This window comes from Primulina huaijiensis, chromosome 1, assembly GCF_012295235.1.
Source record: "Primulina huaijiensis isolate GDHJ02 chromosome 1, ASM1229523v2, whole genome shotgun sequence".
Taxonomy (NCBI): domain Eukaryota; kingdom Viridiplantae; phylum Streptophyta; class Magnoliopsida; order Lamiales; family Gesneriaceae; genus Primulina; species Primulina huaijiensis.
The window spans coordinates 26,316,622-26,332,741 of record NC_133306.1 but is presented as its reverse complement, the minus strand read 5'-3'; the positions used below and the strand labels follow the sequence as shown (position 1 = coordinate 26,332,741).

Below are 16,120 nucleotides of genomic sequence, written 5' to 3'. Positions count from 1 at the left end.
AATTTCTTCGGGCCGAGCACATTACATATGTCATGACTTCCAATTTGATTAAATAAATTTAATACACAATTATCCGACTAAAGTTTGAAAAGTATATGAGAAAACAAATAATATTATGATTTAAATCCGCACCTTTGTTTTGCATTCTTGAATCATTTCAATGTATTTTTCATTGTGGTAAGGAACAATCAAAGAAGAAGGTTTCAGAAAGATTGATGACAAAATGCAATAAGCGCTTTAGTCGTGAGATAATGACTAAGACAATGGGATTAGAGTGTATTTCCAAATAATATTTGTGAAAAAAACTAAATTTGGAAGACAGAATATACAAATATTTATGTTTATGTAAACACAATTTTTAAAGATTTAGAAAAACCATCCTCTTATGATTGTTATATCCGATTTTTTTAGGTATTGCTTACAGTTAAAGCAATCTCTCGATTTAGTCCCCATTACCCAGAAGATAATTCGGCGAAAATGACGTTGTAAATCGGCAAACAATAAACGTAAGTCATCTTGACAAGTGCCTGTTCTTTGGATGTCACTGGCAGCTGAATGTTGCTACTTTTTTATGGAGACTTGTAGCTGAAAGAAGGGCTCAGCCATGGTGAAATTTCTTGTGGGGATAATTGGTTAGTTTTGAAATACTCGTTTAATGTCTGTATGGTTGAAGTTGATTCTTACATTTGTTGGTGGCTAGCACGCTTCTAAATACCTCAATTTTCGAGTGGGAAATAATAGCTTCACATTAACTCTGTCCAATTTAACTATTACGAGGTTTTGTAAATTTGTTTCTGCTAAGATTCAAGCTTTATGAATGCCCGAGTTCTGATAAAAATCGGTCCATCAGAAAAAGAAAAGCATTTTCAGTCATTCTGAAATTCTCTGGAAAAACAATGACTTTTATATCTAAATAGTTAACGTGTAAATGTTTTTCCACATGTTTTGTTTGCCTGTGTACCTTTTCAAAGGAAAGGGAATGGAATGAAAAAATGATGGCAGTGGAATAGCTAAAAGCTTGGCCGTTTGCTGAATGGCCTTCCATAGTGCAACTATACTTACTAGATGTTGACTGTTTAGAAAACTCTCAATGGCATTTCAAAGCTTCCATTATGAGTGAGAGTTGGAAGAACTTGAAAAAATATCTAATAAAAATCCACTTTATGTTATACAATCTACATAAATAGAGTAATGAAATAAAGGAAGGATTTCTTTAGTCATCTAAGTTTGAAATATTAGTGACTGGTGTAAAATACAATTATATTGTATTCATTATAAGTTGATTGAAATTATATTTTGGCTCTCCCTTCTCTTCTATGTGTCCTTCCTTAATTCTTCTTCGTTCCTTGAGTACAAAATTGGTTGAGAAAGTATTGCATCATATAAATTTGGATCTTATCAAAATGATTAACACAATAGATGAGGGTAAGTGGATGTTGCAGAAGCATAGAAGTGAAAAAGAAGGTCGTGTTAGGGGTTGTGGGTGTTAAAGCTAGGTTTTTAGTAAGAAAATCGCTGAAGAATGAGAAAAAAAATTAGCTATCGACTTTTGAAATAAAATAATTCATGTGAAGGGAAAAATAATTTTTTTAGACCCAAGTATGAACTTTTTGAAAACTTAGACAAGACTTCTTTTGAGAAGCTTGTTCTGTAATGGCATCCAATTTTAATGTCAAGTCTAAAATCTTAGTTAACAAAACAAACTGAAACAACATAGAATAGTGAAGTAGAGAGATGCTTATGCGTCTTGCAGGCTGCAGGTTTTTGTAGACCAAAATCATGGGTCATTGCTAAAAACCAAATCAAAGAAAGGAAATAATTAATTCTAAACAAAGAATCTATGGCTCTTGAATATTTTCAAGATGTAGTTTAAGAAATGAAATGTAGCAGATATGGCATATCGATCCATTGTTGCTTGTCTTCATATCATTTTTTTGTGTTGGCTTGGTTGGGTTTCCTTCTTTTGGCCTTAGTTTCACGTTCCACATCTGGGTGGTTATCCGCCCTCATTCTCAAAGCTCTATATCCTTGTCTCCTTTGGTTTGCTGGATTTGCACTTGTTGTTTCTTCCTTTACTGGAAGGGGAGGGTTTGTTGAAGAATCTGCAGTCTTCTTATTTATTTTATTGCCTTCTCTCCCATCAATCCTTGTTTACAAATATGTGAAATGAATGTGTATAATGGTAAATAAATGTCATATACATTAAGGAGGCTATGGTAAACTGCATAAATATCGCAATTGGGAAATGTGGCCTATTTGAATGTTTGAATGTTCAGAAGCGATAGGAAAATATAATTTTTAGATTTGAATCTACTAAGCTTAAGTTAGAAGGAATAATTCATTGTTAATTCATGCAAATACGTAGGGCAATTATCAAGAGATCATTAATGATGATTGAAAGAATGCAGCTTGGGTTGTAGGAAACACCAACATGAATGTAGCTAGCACTATTATATTTGGGATTAGTAAATTATAGCAACAGATATTGTCGTTGGGATATAGACTCATAGATATTTGTGCATGTTTATTGATGCGATATTTAACTTGAGCATGGAAGAAAAATTCAGTTCTAATGTTGGCCCTTCCGACTGAAACATGTCTCCAAAGTCCTTGGACCTAGTATATTCTCTAATATAATTCATGAGCTACATATGAAATACGAATCAAAAATTTTTGTTCTTTTCTTAAAGCTTAAAGTCTGAGTAATTGATGTGATTCAAATATAATAATATTGCTTCTTACCATGGGGGTTGACCATGAGCGGATGTTGGTTCGTCGAAAATGACATGTTGAACTGTCAAATTATTGTTTTGCTCTGGATCTTCATTTACCTCCTACAATTCAATTTTTTCGTCAGTTCCCTTGAAGCATTGTGACAAAGAAATCTTTTAATTGAAAGTCATTTGTGAGTTGTGACTTCATAGTTAAATTATCACTAAAGTCAGAAAATACCTGATTATCAGCACTCGCTTGATTCAGTTTGGTAGGTGACGAGGTCCCTGTATATGTGTTAATATTTGGCAAATATGACCCAAAACATAATAGGCAAATATTATTAATAGAGGGATGAAAACAAACAGAGAACATGTCCTACAAATATTGAAAGTCAACTAATTCTTTTCATTGATAGGTATCATTTCCTCGCATGATGTAATATGTTAGTACTAAGAGCCCCAACCCATGCCTGTTATTTTGAGTTGGAAAGTTTGCAACTTAAGAGCCATTTTTCTTGTTTGATCTACTTTCATGAAAGTTGCACGCTAGTCTTAAATTCCCAGACACATGAAATTGAAGGATTAAATATAGACCATGTGCTTTTAACAATTAGTTTTTTCACCATAAATGTACGAAATTTTAGTGGAAGCACCTTCGATATGATACAACTATTGTTAAATTTGTGTTCTAATGGAACTTGATATGAGATTCTGAAGAGGGTACCTGTTAATTAGTTTCTAATCAAGTCATGCTTCATTAAAATCTTAAATGACTTGAAGCCTAGATCTAATATAATCTTGAGTATTTGTAACGTATCAAACAAAAACATCACGGCGTCATGACAACTTTAACAAATTTGGAAAGATTGATAGCCTCTTTGTCCTTGTCGTGGGACCATGAATTAAGAATTTTTTGTGCATGTGTATGCGTACCTAAAAACACAAAAATCGTAACAAAATTCATAGACTTCTGTGGGGCATGGAGACTTAAGAAATTTCTTTAATATGGGAAAAATATAATGTCAACGCAGATACACGTGTTGAAACTCATGCTCGGAGTGCATGAAATTTCCACGTAAGTCTTAAAATTCCCCCACACATAAATTGAAGTATTAAAGAAATCTTATGCTCTTTTGGTAATTATTTATTTTCACCATGAATGGAAATTTTTTTATCCAAGCACCTTCACCAAATTTGTGTTCTAATGAACCTAGACTTGAGTATTTCTAACAGATCAAACAAAAGCATAACGAGTTAAAGACAACTTTATTAAAGTTCAAAAGATTGATGAACAGCTCAGTCCATGTCACGAAATCATAAATTATGACTTTGTTGTGCACAAAATGTGCATACATAAAACACAAAAAATCATAGAACAATTCACAGACATCTACGGGCATGGAGATTATAATCAAGTTGGAACTAGAAAATGACAGATTCATTTCCCCAATAGAAGTTGAAATACTTACCTTCTGCTACTTTTTCACTCATTTTCTGGCTGCAAATGTGAAAAGAATAACAAACCAATAAACAAGCAAACAAATTTTGAAAAGGGTTGCAAAACCTAGTAGAAGGAAATCTTATGGCGGCTGTTGCATTCATTGGTCTGTGTGTGTATATAGCTGTTGCATTTATTACATTTAAGCCTGGATGATTATGTATTCTCATTTTGGTAACAATTATAACTACACATCATTCTGGCTGTATTCTCATTTTGGTAACAATTATAATTGCACATCATTCTGACCTGTGAAAGAAAATGAAAATTTCAATTTGGGAAAAATGTTGTGATGTGTAAAAAGAGCGATAAGAATCACGATCAACGATTTCATTTTATTGTTTCCGCTCAAAATCAAGGATACCTTGCTTTTGTCACGTCTGAGTTGGATGCTTTTACAATAACAGAAAATGTAAATTTGAAAAACTAAGCAATATTCAATAAGCTTCACGGCAAAAAAAACGAAATATTAGTATATTTTGAAATACAGGGACTTGGCAAAAGTACGTTGCATTAGTGTTTTTTCCTTCTTTCTCTCATGTATATACTTGGGTGTTAAAATTTTATTCTTCTAAATCGCACTACACAAAGTGTGATGCGCCAAAATTCTGAAGTTAGCCCATTATTTATAAAGCTACCCGGTGGTACAATTATTTTTATTATTATTATTTTTTGAGTTGAATGGTGGTATAATATTTATCAGTTATTAAAGTGACATTTTTGGAATATTTGATTTAATAGAATTTTGACAATGTTAGGACTGGATTATCTGTTAGTGAGCATTGCAGATATCAGATATAACACATTCGGGAAATATGCTTAGTTGATATAACTTATAAAGACAAATTACATGTTTTTGGTTAAGTCTACAGAGTCATTTGAATCATAGGATTGACTTTGATTATAGCCTTTATATGTGATCTAAATGCAAATCTGCTTTCGTGACGGTTTTCTGATAAAATGTTTAATGCAGTTTCTTTCCTAGCGGCTAAGATGTGTTCCAGATAAATAATATACTATTGAAGCAAGGGAGGAAATATATATACATTACCTAACAAGTAAATTAAAAAGGAAATGCAGGTGTTGTGATACACGTATTTGTCTTGAATGAATTTATTTCTATGAGCTATACATGGTAACTGCTTGGCACCCCATTCCTACTATAGTTCATTAGTTTGTATAGCATCTCAATAGTCCTTGCCTTATTTATGATGGGTTGTTCGTCAACTTTGGGAAACTCAGAAGTGGTCGTTAAGAGTCAGTATAAACAACTTGACACAACTTGAAAAATGTCCATGAGTATCATCCATCTGTATCGATTAAATTAGTCTTTACTTGTTGAACGTAATATTATTTTTTTTGTTTTTCATTAATCAACGGTTAGTTCATACATTACGTCAAGTACAATCATCTACATTTGTTTCATCAACACTTTTTAATAAATGTATCTACCAATTTTTTGTTTTTATGGTCCTTTGATGCTAATTGAAATCTATTTTAGCCAGACGATATCTAATAAGAAAGAAAATGTGATGCTCATACTGCGATGATAATACGAATCTTCTTTTTTATTACGTAAAATTGTTCTTTCTCAACCCATTTTTTGAGCATATTCAACTGTCAACTGTCAAAAGAAAGACTGTGTTGGGATGCCTGTAACAATTGGCTGCTTCCTCAAATTTTGTGATGAATTATGTTCCTTTTTTAAAGCTATAAACCATTACACCTTACTTTCTTACCTTTTGTGGAATAAATTTGAAATTCAGGTGCGAAAGAAGGAGTTTAGCAGCAAGTCAAGAGTGCAAAAATACCAAAGAAGCCTGTGGTATGATGTTCTTAAACATGATTAAATTGCATCTGATACGTCCTCCAATCTCAAGTTCATGAGCGAGTTGATAAAAGGTAAATTGTCACATCCTACCTTCTTGTTCATCATCATTATTAGTTCTTCACGATCCCATTTGATCGTGTTTCAACTTATATCCATGTATGTATACAAAAGAATCTGTGTTTACCTATTCCTTTCTAAGTTTCTTACAGGAAGAGGCGTGTCGTGAGAAACCCCAATTGAGACCGAAGATTTACCCACTGGAGGCATTTCAACTGCACTTGCTTCATCTACAGAAACAGGAAAACAAGCATATATTTTTCCCCTCATATTTCTAATATAATATTCGAGTGTTCTTCTGACTGTTGTAGAATGACAACTTGCACCATTATCTGTGTTTTCTCCTCATTTTACTTTTCATGTAAAGCAGAAAAAATGTGCTATCAAACCAAGAGGATTACCGACCTTTTGCACGACACGACCATTGTCAGCTCAAAGGAGTGGTTAATTGTCAACGTTTCTCAGTTTTCTTGGTTCTTTCTTCTTTCCCTCGTCATGTTGTTTTAGCAAATCTCATGCATCTAAATTGCATCCTCCTCACAGAAACCCTTTAAAAGGTAGTTCTCTGTTCAAGATTTGAAAGTGTCAATTTTCTTTTTTGTGATTCTCAGCAGTCCTTGATCTTAAACCAAGCAACAAAATGCTTAAGAAGGATGGGTAATAACTTTGTTGAATTTTATCCGATAGTCCTTATGCGTCATTCTTTTTACCTATTAGCGAGTAAAGATCACACACAGGCACCTTCATTTATCTTAAAAAATTTACCATGCTTATCAGTCAAATCTCTCAATTTTTTCATTCTTTATTATCATTGTTTGTTTATTATTATTTTGAATCGATGTCACTACAGCAATTTAAAGTGTGTTATCTTTTGTTTAGGCCCCCGGCTCCTGAAATTACATTTTGCTCAGAACAATTCTGAGTTGTGCTGAGTCGAGTCGGATGAGTTATCAGGAACCGAGTTGGTGTTCTTAAAAACCTAAAATTTTGGAGCAAGAAGTATTTTATGAAATTTAATATTATAGTCTATAGATTAATTCTTGGAATGAATTTTCAATAGTGTTTGACGAAACTTACATCGATTTCTTATTCGATTTGTGGTGATACAAGTTGGTTGGTTCGACATAAATACGAGTGGGAAAATAATTAGGGAAATTTCACACATGAAAAGATATCGAGGGAATTTCACACATGAAAAGATATCGATTAATACAATGAAATATAGTTGCTTAGAAAAAGACTGGAAAGACCAAAAAAATAAGCTACTTTGCTAAAACTCATGAGAGCACTTTTGATATCGATCGTCATCGGCGCTGCCCAAAATCATAGCCCACGCCGCCCTTTAACACTTGAAGCACCCGATGCCGTTGTCCTTTTTATCGCCGGTTTTGTCACCTACTTGTCCCCCCACATCACCATGCCTATTTGGTCCAATTGCTCCACCCACACCTCCTTTGAGGCTCCTTCCATGCCCGCCTCCGCCCCCGTAGCCGACTCTCCGGTTGATTCTACAATCATGAGAATTCTCATTCCCCAGAGTGTTTGCACACAGATTCAGTACTATCACCAACAAAAGTCCTAACGAACATACCCGTTTCGCTGAGAAACTCATTGCATACAGAAAATACCACAGCTTCCTCACATGATACCGAGGTAGAAGGGTGTATAAAAGGTGGAGAAATTGGAAAATAATGGCAAGTTTACAGCTCTCTGTTTTCCACACGGCCATCAATGCTAGTAAACGTTGATCAAGCTGGTTCAAACTTGACCAATATCGCCGTTTAAGAGGACTAATCTCACACAATATGAAATATTGCAATTTTGTCATGGATCCGAATGTTATTTTTAGTGGTATTGAATTCGGTCTCATTTAACTATCTTTGTTTTTCTATTTTTGTAATTGTTTCAACACGGCATTTTGTTTCGATTAAATATGTTAAAAAATTTAAAAAAAAATACAAAGACGATTATTGTGTGATCAAGTGTATGAAAGTATGAATATGTTCAAATAATATATCAGCCGAAATGACATCTTTGTCACACTTCTAACAAGGTAATAACTAATTCACAACAAGCCTGATTTATATTGTAACGTTGATAAAATGAAGTATATTTTATAAAGTACAGTTTGAATATGAATTTAAATAGGATCTTGAAATTTGACATCCAAGCTGTTAATTATCCTTAATTTCGTGGAAGAAAAAACAGAGTTTATCAAATAAACATGTTCTTATAAAAAAAAGATTGATTGCCTTGTCTTGTTGTAGTATTTCTGATGAGATAAATGTTTATGTTTTGTGATGGCTGACAAATGCTATTAACTCATGCATCTAGAGAACGCGAAAATGGCAAAGCATTGGAAACTTATGAAACAGTAAGTTTATGTTAAGTGCTTGGGATGCATTCTCACTTATTTTTTGCTAAGATGCATCATCATTCTGTATTTGAGACATCGTGTTTCCCTTTTTGCTACTTATCATTTTCTGACGTTGGGTGTAGTTTCCAGTGGGCAGAATTCCGCTCCTCCCACGTGAATTTGAAAGGTTATTGCTGACTATTGATCCAGATTTTATCAGTAAGCTCGTGGATGATAAGGTTCCCGGCTATCAGCCATCTCCGGATCGAAAAGCGACTTCCAACCTACCTACACAAGGGACATTGTGCGATTCAGAACATAGGAAATATTTGATGAGCATCCAATTAACAAAAAAAATATTATGTATTTAATTTTAATTTTGAAAGAACATGCCTACCGGCAGTATATATGTGTGCTATATATGTTGGGAAAAATATTTTTCAAGTACTTGTTCGATATTAAATTGATTGTATATATAGTCGTTCTTTGTAATGGGTTGCTGGATGATTTGGGCATATACACAATTGAGCCAAGCTTATGGATGACAAAGACATGACTCACCATATTTAAATTATATAACAACGAAAATATCATATTTTGATCTTGTTTTCGTCATACATAATTATTGATTTCGTCGATGATATTGATTAATAAATAAATAAGTCTCCTCGTAAAGATTCCCAGTTGCTTAGAGCATAAAAGGGAAGAGCTTCGGCAAAATATTCCCTCTTGTTAGCTTTTGTTGTTTTATATGCTCTAAATATCCATCCTATTCTTCCCTATCAAAACAAACCATTCAATTTACTCTTGTTTATTTTACCTCATGAGCTAACAAATATTCCACCTCTCTCACCACCCGTGCCGCCGCCTAGTCATGGAGGTAACGCTCGTTCAAATAAACAACAGCCTGTTAAGGCCGCCTCGAATCAACCGGAGAATCGCCATGCACAGTCACGTACGTTCTCTTTCCATTCTCTCGGAGATCACAGACAACAGCGTGGACTCATCGATTTCATCCACTCGTGAACCGAAAACTGTGTACAATGATAACTGGTTTGATCGTCTCGCCATTCGCCATCTCTCTCACAGTTTACAGTCTTCCACAGGTATTCACACAACACCCTCTCTCAAACACACACGCACACTCGCATTATGTATGTACATACATGTATGTGTCTAGATGTTACATACATATGCACGCGTGCGTGTAGGTTCATGCTTATTTCACCTCCATCTTCTAATCACAGCTTCTAAGTTTGAATTAACATAAACAAAAAACACCCTAGAACATGTGTATATCTTATGATAGTTTATTTTTTTGATGAAAAGGGATGAGAAGTGAGAGGAGGGGGTACGATGGTCTGATTGAAGCGGCAACAATGGCGTCGCGACGCTTCACCCCGATCCAACAAAGAAGCTTAGTGATTCAAACTCTTGAGACGGCCTTCCCTAAGCCTATACTGTCCTTGGCAAGTTCTCATCATCCACGGTCTTTATTTATTCATAATATATATATCAGAAACTGTGAATGATTTCATCATTTTCTATCTGTTGCATAACACATAACAAAGATGCAATCAAGCTAATTTAGTGTATATTTTAGGTGGTGAAATCTCGTACATAAAAATTTTGAAAATTATCCTCCTGTTGATCATCTTATTTGTTCTTTGTCTCTAGCTATTTATCCGACTCTGATGGGTCCGCCTTACAACTAAAAATGCTTCAAATAATGAAGATATACAAAAATATTATTTGAAGAACTTAGTTTGTTGTTTTATCACCCAAGATCAAATAAGACATGTTTCGGATATATAATTTTAGCAAAATAGGTCTGCAGGACAGGCTTAGCTAGAAGTTTGATTTTATTTAAAGAATAATTGCATGTCACTTTCATTTTTAATTATATTACATATGACAATCAAGAATCATAATACCTTGAACATATTTAAAATCCAAGTGTCTTCGGATGTGTCGAGATCATGAATCCCATCCATAGGACCCAATACTAGGAAACTAATATCATGAACTCCTAAAAATTCTACCCCAGAATGGAAAATATTGGATTTGATGCACTGAGATTTTTAAAATTTTCATATGTAATTAATATACACATAAACATAAACATAGTTTATTTTATGTAGAAAAGATCAAAGCATTTCTGCCTCCGTCTAAGTTTGCAAGGGAATACTTCGCCGTCTTCACAACGATTTTCTTCTCATGGCTAGTTGGTCCATGTGAGGTATGATAAGTAATAACTATTGAATCATATATAGATTGTTGAAACAATCAACATATTCCCAATCTCATTTTATGCTAATTGAAAGGTCAAAGAGTCGGAGTTCCAAGGGAAAAAAGAGCGAAATGTGGTGTATGTACCGAAATGCAGGTGTCTTTTGTTACATAATTTGTGTTGTGTAACTAATGGATTATTATTTGAAATAAAGCTCTCATTGTGATGCCATTTTTCCTCAGGTTTTTGGAGGGGACAAATTGTGTAGGAATGTGTACCAACCTTTGCAAGATGCCATCCCAAGCATTCATTAAAGAATCACTGGGAATGCCCATCAACATGGTCCCCAGTAAGCAGTTTAAAATAACTAGTGGTGCTTATTTTCCACGTTACACACACACACACACACACACGCACACATCAGTTTCCCATAGGTGTTTGATCGTATCCCATCATTTTAATCTGTTGCAGTAAACATAAAATTTCAGAAAAATATCTATACATGAAATTTATTTATTTTTCATTTGGGGTAGTTAATGCTTGTGCTCAAGAAAATAGAATTTTCTTGATATTGGGGACGAGCTAGGGTCTACAGGGTCTCGAATTCGAGACCTCTCTCATTTCTAAGACTGCCACTAGGACAAGAAGCCCGTGACGAAAAAAGGATCTTTTTTGTGTAAGCACATTAGAGGACAACAGAGAAAAGGGGAATCACACCCATAGAGGATAAACAGTGTATGCACTAAAACTCAGAGACCTACCAAATTAAATCAATGGAGGACCCCCATTTACTAGCCACTCAAAGCTTCAAGTAGACCCACCCAATATTGCCAATTTGAAAGCTCCATCATCTAATGTATACCAACAACATATCATGTATGCAACTTATAACTTGCGGTCTTGTATTCATATAAGTATTATATATACACGTGTCGATGGCAACGAAATCAAGAGAGTTGAAGTTATTATGGCAAAAGTTATTTAATCTTCAATTTTGCATCCATCTTCTTTATGTGATTCAAATCATATTCACTTAAACACTAAATTTGGCAGATTTTGAAGATATGAGCTGTGAAATGATATTTGGTCAAGAACCTCCGTCACAGTCCAGTGATCCAGCTTTCACACAGCCGTGCTTCAAGCAGTGTAATGTTTTTTATTCTAAAAATGTTAGATTTGTCCACTCAAAGTATATAAAATGACGAAAAATGTTCCATAAGAGCGCAGTAGTACTGTTTCTAAACCGTAATATCTTAGCTTATAATTTATGGGATTGTGATGCTCATTGTTCTTATATGTGATGGTGTTCATCCAGGCAAGGAAGTGAGAAAACATCACAGGAACTGCACAAGCTAGTAATGTGGGGGCGATCGCCATGTAATCCGAACCAAATTAACCATCACAAAACATAAATATTCGTGTGATCGACATTTGTTGTTCGCATTGTTTTTGAATCATTCATTCTTCATATGACAATTATGTTCAATGAAACATTTGTTGAGAGAATTTGAAGGGTTTGAAATTAAGTTAGAAATTTTCCATTAGCCATGAGCTAGCATAGCAAATACAATTGGCATTCGTTATTTTTAGGGAAATAGCCAAAATTGTTATTGAGTTTACTTATTTTGTGTGTCGCTTTTAGTCTTTTTTTGCCGAAGTACTAACGTGTCAGAAAATATGAATGTGTTACCAAAAAATACAAACATATCCAAGATCAAAACTCAAATCTTAATACTTACACGAACCGAAACACAAAATAGACATTATCCTTTGTTTTTAAACCAAATTGGCCATATTCCTTGGCTGTTGAAGTGGTTTGACTCATGATTAGTTTGTCGTGTTTAAGGACAGCAAGATTGGACACGCACAGTAATGCCTCCCACTTCAAGTGATAGATATTATACTACGAGTAACCAAATTAAAATTTCTTCTATCTTATTGAGGCACATTGGGAAATTAGTGTTCAGAATTTAGTGGACTTTTTGATTGAGTTTAATCAATAAAGAACAAATAATATGGAATTTAATTATTTCTGAAATTTGACTTGTATACTTTTGTCGGATTAGAGAAGAGGGACATTTTAGTCAGCCCAGTAAATTTGGGTTTCTTGGAAAAGTCAGATGACCAATTAAAGCCAGGCCCATTTCGTACTAGCTAAAAGAAATAGGCATAGGCTTACGAATTTAACAAACTTGGCACTTGACAGATCCTCTGTCCCAGCGGCAAAAATCCAAGATCCTAATATTTTGCATTTAAATTTCATCGGCTGCGTGAAATGTGTAGTAACTAAGTTTACGTAAAATAACCCCCCCCCCCCCCAACCCCCCTTTGTATCCATTTAAAAAAAAAAAAAACCTGCGACCTGTAAATCTAACAAATTCTACACTAGTAAAATTATGACTTTAAATCTAGGTGTTTTTTTTTCCTTTTTAGGGACAAAGTAGTAGTAATAATAATAATACCCCAATGAAGATTTTTCACTCATGTTAAATTTCCTTTCCCAAGGCATTCGATTCTTCCATGTGCATGTACAAATAAATAGCATTCACGCCAAATAGGTGAAAATTGAAATTACCTCAGATAAATTTCCCATTAAAAATAGTACAAAACTTAGCTCCCATTATTATATTTTAAAAAATATAAGAAATGATATGCATATACTTTTTTTTAATTAAAAATTAAATATAATTGAATATGTTAATAAATTAAAGTAATTATTTTAAGATCCTTTCACGAGATATAATAGAATTATTCGAGTTTTAAATGTGAAGCCTTGAATGAAAGTAAAAGCACAAACATGCATGTGCCAATGCAAAGAGTACCTAAACACACAGATAAGCTTGCGCCCTCAAAGAATGACAAGGGCACCCCATGCCATGCCTCACCTTGTTACAGAAACTCAAGGTGCTTTGTGCTTATTTTTGACATAGGAGAAATCCAATTTAGTAGAAATTTGGAATTAATTGTCTGACTCCAAATTAACGTGGAGATATCAGTTTTGAAAACATACTCGACTCGGCTAAATACGCTGACATGAATATTAGAAAAGACATCGATTCATAGTCGATCGCAATAGAAATAATGTGAATAAATGAGATATATAGTAAGCTAATTAGTAACCCTTGCTTGTGTCCCATTTCGGAACACCATTAATTAAACTGAAAAGCGCCGGTGCATGGCTTCCCCCACCATTCTAAGTACTGTTTTTCCTTCACATGGTAGTCCCATTTTGGTGGTGCCACTAGTTGATGTTATAGGTCGCCCATTTATACCTGGATAATTATTATATTATAGTTACTTAAAATGTGATCTTTTTTTCTGAATAAAATTTTAGAATTATTTAAACCAAGTTAAATATTAAAAATATGAAAATTTTATATTATTTAAAAAAAGAACATTATTTAACCCTATGTGGGACATAAAAAATAATTCATTTCACCCCGATCTGAGGGCAGTGGTTGTGCGTACGAATGATATATATACATATGAATACACGATAGAGAGAAACATACTGCGCGCGAAGTGATTTGAGTACAAATCTGTAAACGAAATTAATTGCGATCCATAACATAAAATCAGAAGCATTCAAAAGAAAAGATTGTGACAGCTCTAATAAGTGATATATATTGTACTAGCTACTTGGGATCACTGCTTTCTTTCATTATCATTTTATTTTTTATTTTTATTTTATTTTTTTTTTTATCTTAGATCATATAAAACAATATTATTTTAAAAATTGAGAAAATCATAATTAGGAATTAAAATTTAAGTTGGTTTACACGCCAAATTAACCAGTTTAAATCTTGCGGATCCACACAACTATTTTTATCTTCTTTAAATTGTACGAACATACCATTCAGTAATAAAAGTTAATCGAGTTTTGCATATTTTTCGAGTGGAATTTTTTTGTTGAATACTGACATCGATAACTCAAACACTAATTCAAAGAGTTGAGAAAAAGAATTGCTATATAATTATTTCATCACGCATGAAACCGAGAAACACACATATATATTTTTTTTTATGATAATGGAACTCGCAGATGTGTCTTAGCTAAAATCCACAAAGCTAATATAATAGTCTGTAAATCATATTAGTCAGATAAATCATATTGTACAAAACCCTATGCTACAGACTCATCCGAAAAAGTGTTAGTATGAAAAATCGAACTATTTTCAATCAATCATCAAGATCTCACTAATCACAACTTGAACACTACGAGAGAGAAATAGATATTTTATTATATATGGTGGAAAAAAGTTTAAAAGTCTTTCAAAGTATAACAAATTAAATTTTTGTTAGCCAATTAATAATAGTCCCAACTAAAAAATTAAAAACATCGAAACATAGAATCTTTTTTGGTTAGCATTCGCAAGCAATTAGGATTTAGAGGCAATATCTTGAGAAAAATATAACATTTTTTTGGGGGAGAAATATAGAATATTGAGGTAGATGATGGTCTTTTGGATACTGTAGTCAGAAGCTTTTGTTATCTGAGAATCAATGATTACAAAAATCTCGATAAGGTTCATCATTCCGGACAACCGTTTGGTCAAAACTACAGTTTGACCACTCATACTTTTCAGAGCCACTTGGAATTTGTAACCCTTCTCCAAACTTGGCAAGGTCCGTTGGTTCGATATGTCCGAAAATCATGTGTTTTTTCTTTAATAAAAAAAAATTGGGAATATTTTTGTTCGTAAAACATCTCCTAATTTATTTCTAATGTATAAGCTTATGATCGAATCTTATAATCTCATAGTATCTCTTTTTTTATTCTTTTTGGGAATATTTTTGTTCTTCAAAACATGAAAAAAAATCATTTTTGAATTATTTAACTAATAGTACATTTGTAATTCCATTATTAGTGTTTATTCTATACTCGTTCTTTTGATTATTTTGTTTTTAGTAGTTTTACTACTTCCATTAAAAGACTAAATTTGTTTTAATTCACCTCCAAATATATAATATATTAGCATAAATTTCTCTCAATTTGGAAGAGATTTTGCCTCCATTCAGATTAGGGGTAGGAAAATTTACCGAAATATCGAAATACCGAAATACTGTACCGAAAAAATATCGAAATTACCGAAAAAATCGATATACCGAAAATTTCGGAACATAATGATACCGTATCGAAAATTTCGGTATCGGTATCGGTACGTAATTATTTTTTTTCGGTATTTCTGTATATAACGAAAATAATTTTTTTATTATTATTTTTAAATTTAAGTTCGATATACCGAAAAAATGTCGGTATATCGAAAATATTTTCGGTATACCTGACATTTTTTCGGTATACCGACAAAATTTTCAGTGTCGGTACGGTATCCGGTATGAACTTTTTTATATCGAAAATTCGGTATACCGAATGTGCGGTATACCGAATTTCCGGTATCTTACGATACGGTATACGGTACCGTAGTTCGGTACG

The 16,120-nt window shown here is 33.4% G+C and overlaps 1 protein-coding gene and 1 long non-coding RNA gene across 2 annotated transcripts; both read left to right on the top strand.

Annotated features, from left to right (window-relative positions):
* Window positions 1–429: 429 nt before the first annotated feature.
* On the top strand, window positions 430–7,906 carry LOC140989965 (uncharacterized). Its single transcript, XR_012177603.1, has 4 exons — window positions 430–632; window positions 5,979–6,114; window positions 6,253–6,657; window positions 6,980–7,906. It is a non-coding gene; the product is annotated as an uncharacterized lncRNA (long non-coding RNA).
* A 1,251-nt stretch (window positions 7,907–9,157) lies between these two features.
* On the top strand, window positions 9,158–12,256 carry LOC140970227 (beta-carotene isomerase D27, chloroplastic). The gene is made up of 7 exons (XM_073431912.1): window positions 9,158–9,562; window positions 9,786–9,925; window positions 10,603–10,695; window positions 10,781–10,842; window positions 10,929–11,035; window positions 11,740–11,832; window positions 12,002–12,256. The coding sequence occupies exons 1-7, from the start codon at window positions 9,331–9,333 to the stop codon at window positions 12,040–12,042; spliced, it is 768 nt and encodes a 255-aa protein (XP_073288013.1). The 5' UTR covers window positions 9,158–9,330; the 3' UTR covers window positions 12,043–12,256.
* The last annotated feature ends 3,864 nt before the right edge of the window (window positions 12,257–16,120 follow it).

What these genes read in the sequence shown, in the direction of transcription:
- LOC140970227 (XM_073431912.1), top strand. Translation starts at nt 9,331, where the DNA reads ATGGAGGTAACGCTCGTTCAAATAAACAACAGCCTGTTAAGGCCGCCT. An exon ending in CTAAGCCTATACTGTCCTTG is followed by an intron (nt 9,926 to 10,602) that starts GCAAGTTCTCAT and finishes TATGTAGAAAAG; the next exon opens with ATCAAAGCATTTCTGCCTCC. An exon ending in GGCTAGTTGGTCCATGTGAG is followed by an intron (nt 10,696 to 10,780) that starts GTATGATAAGTA and finishes GCTAATTGAAAG; the next exon opens with GTCAAAGAGTCGGAGTTCCA.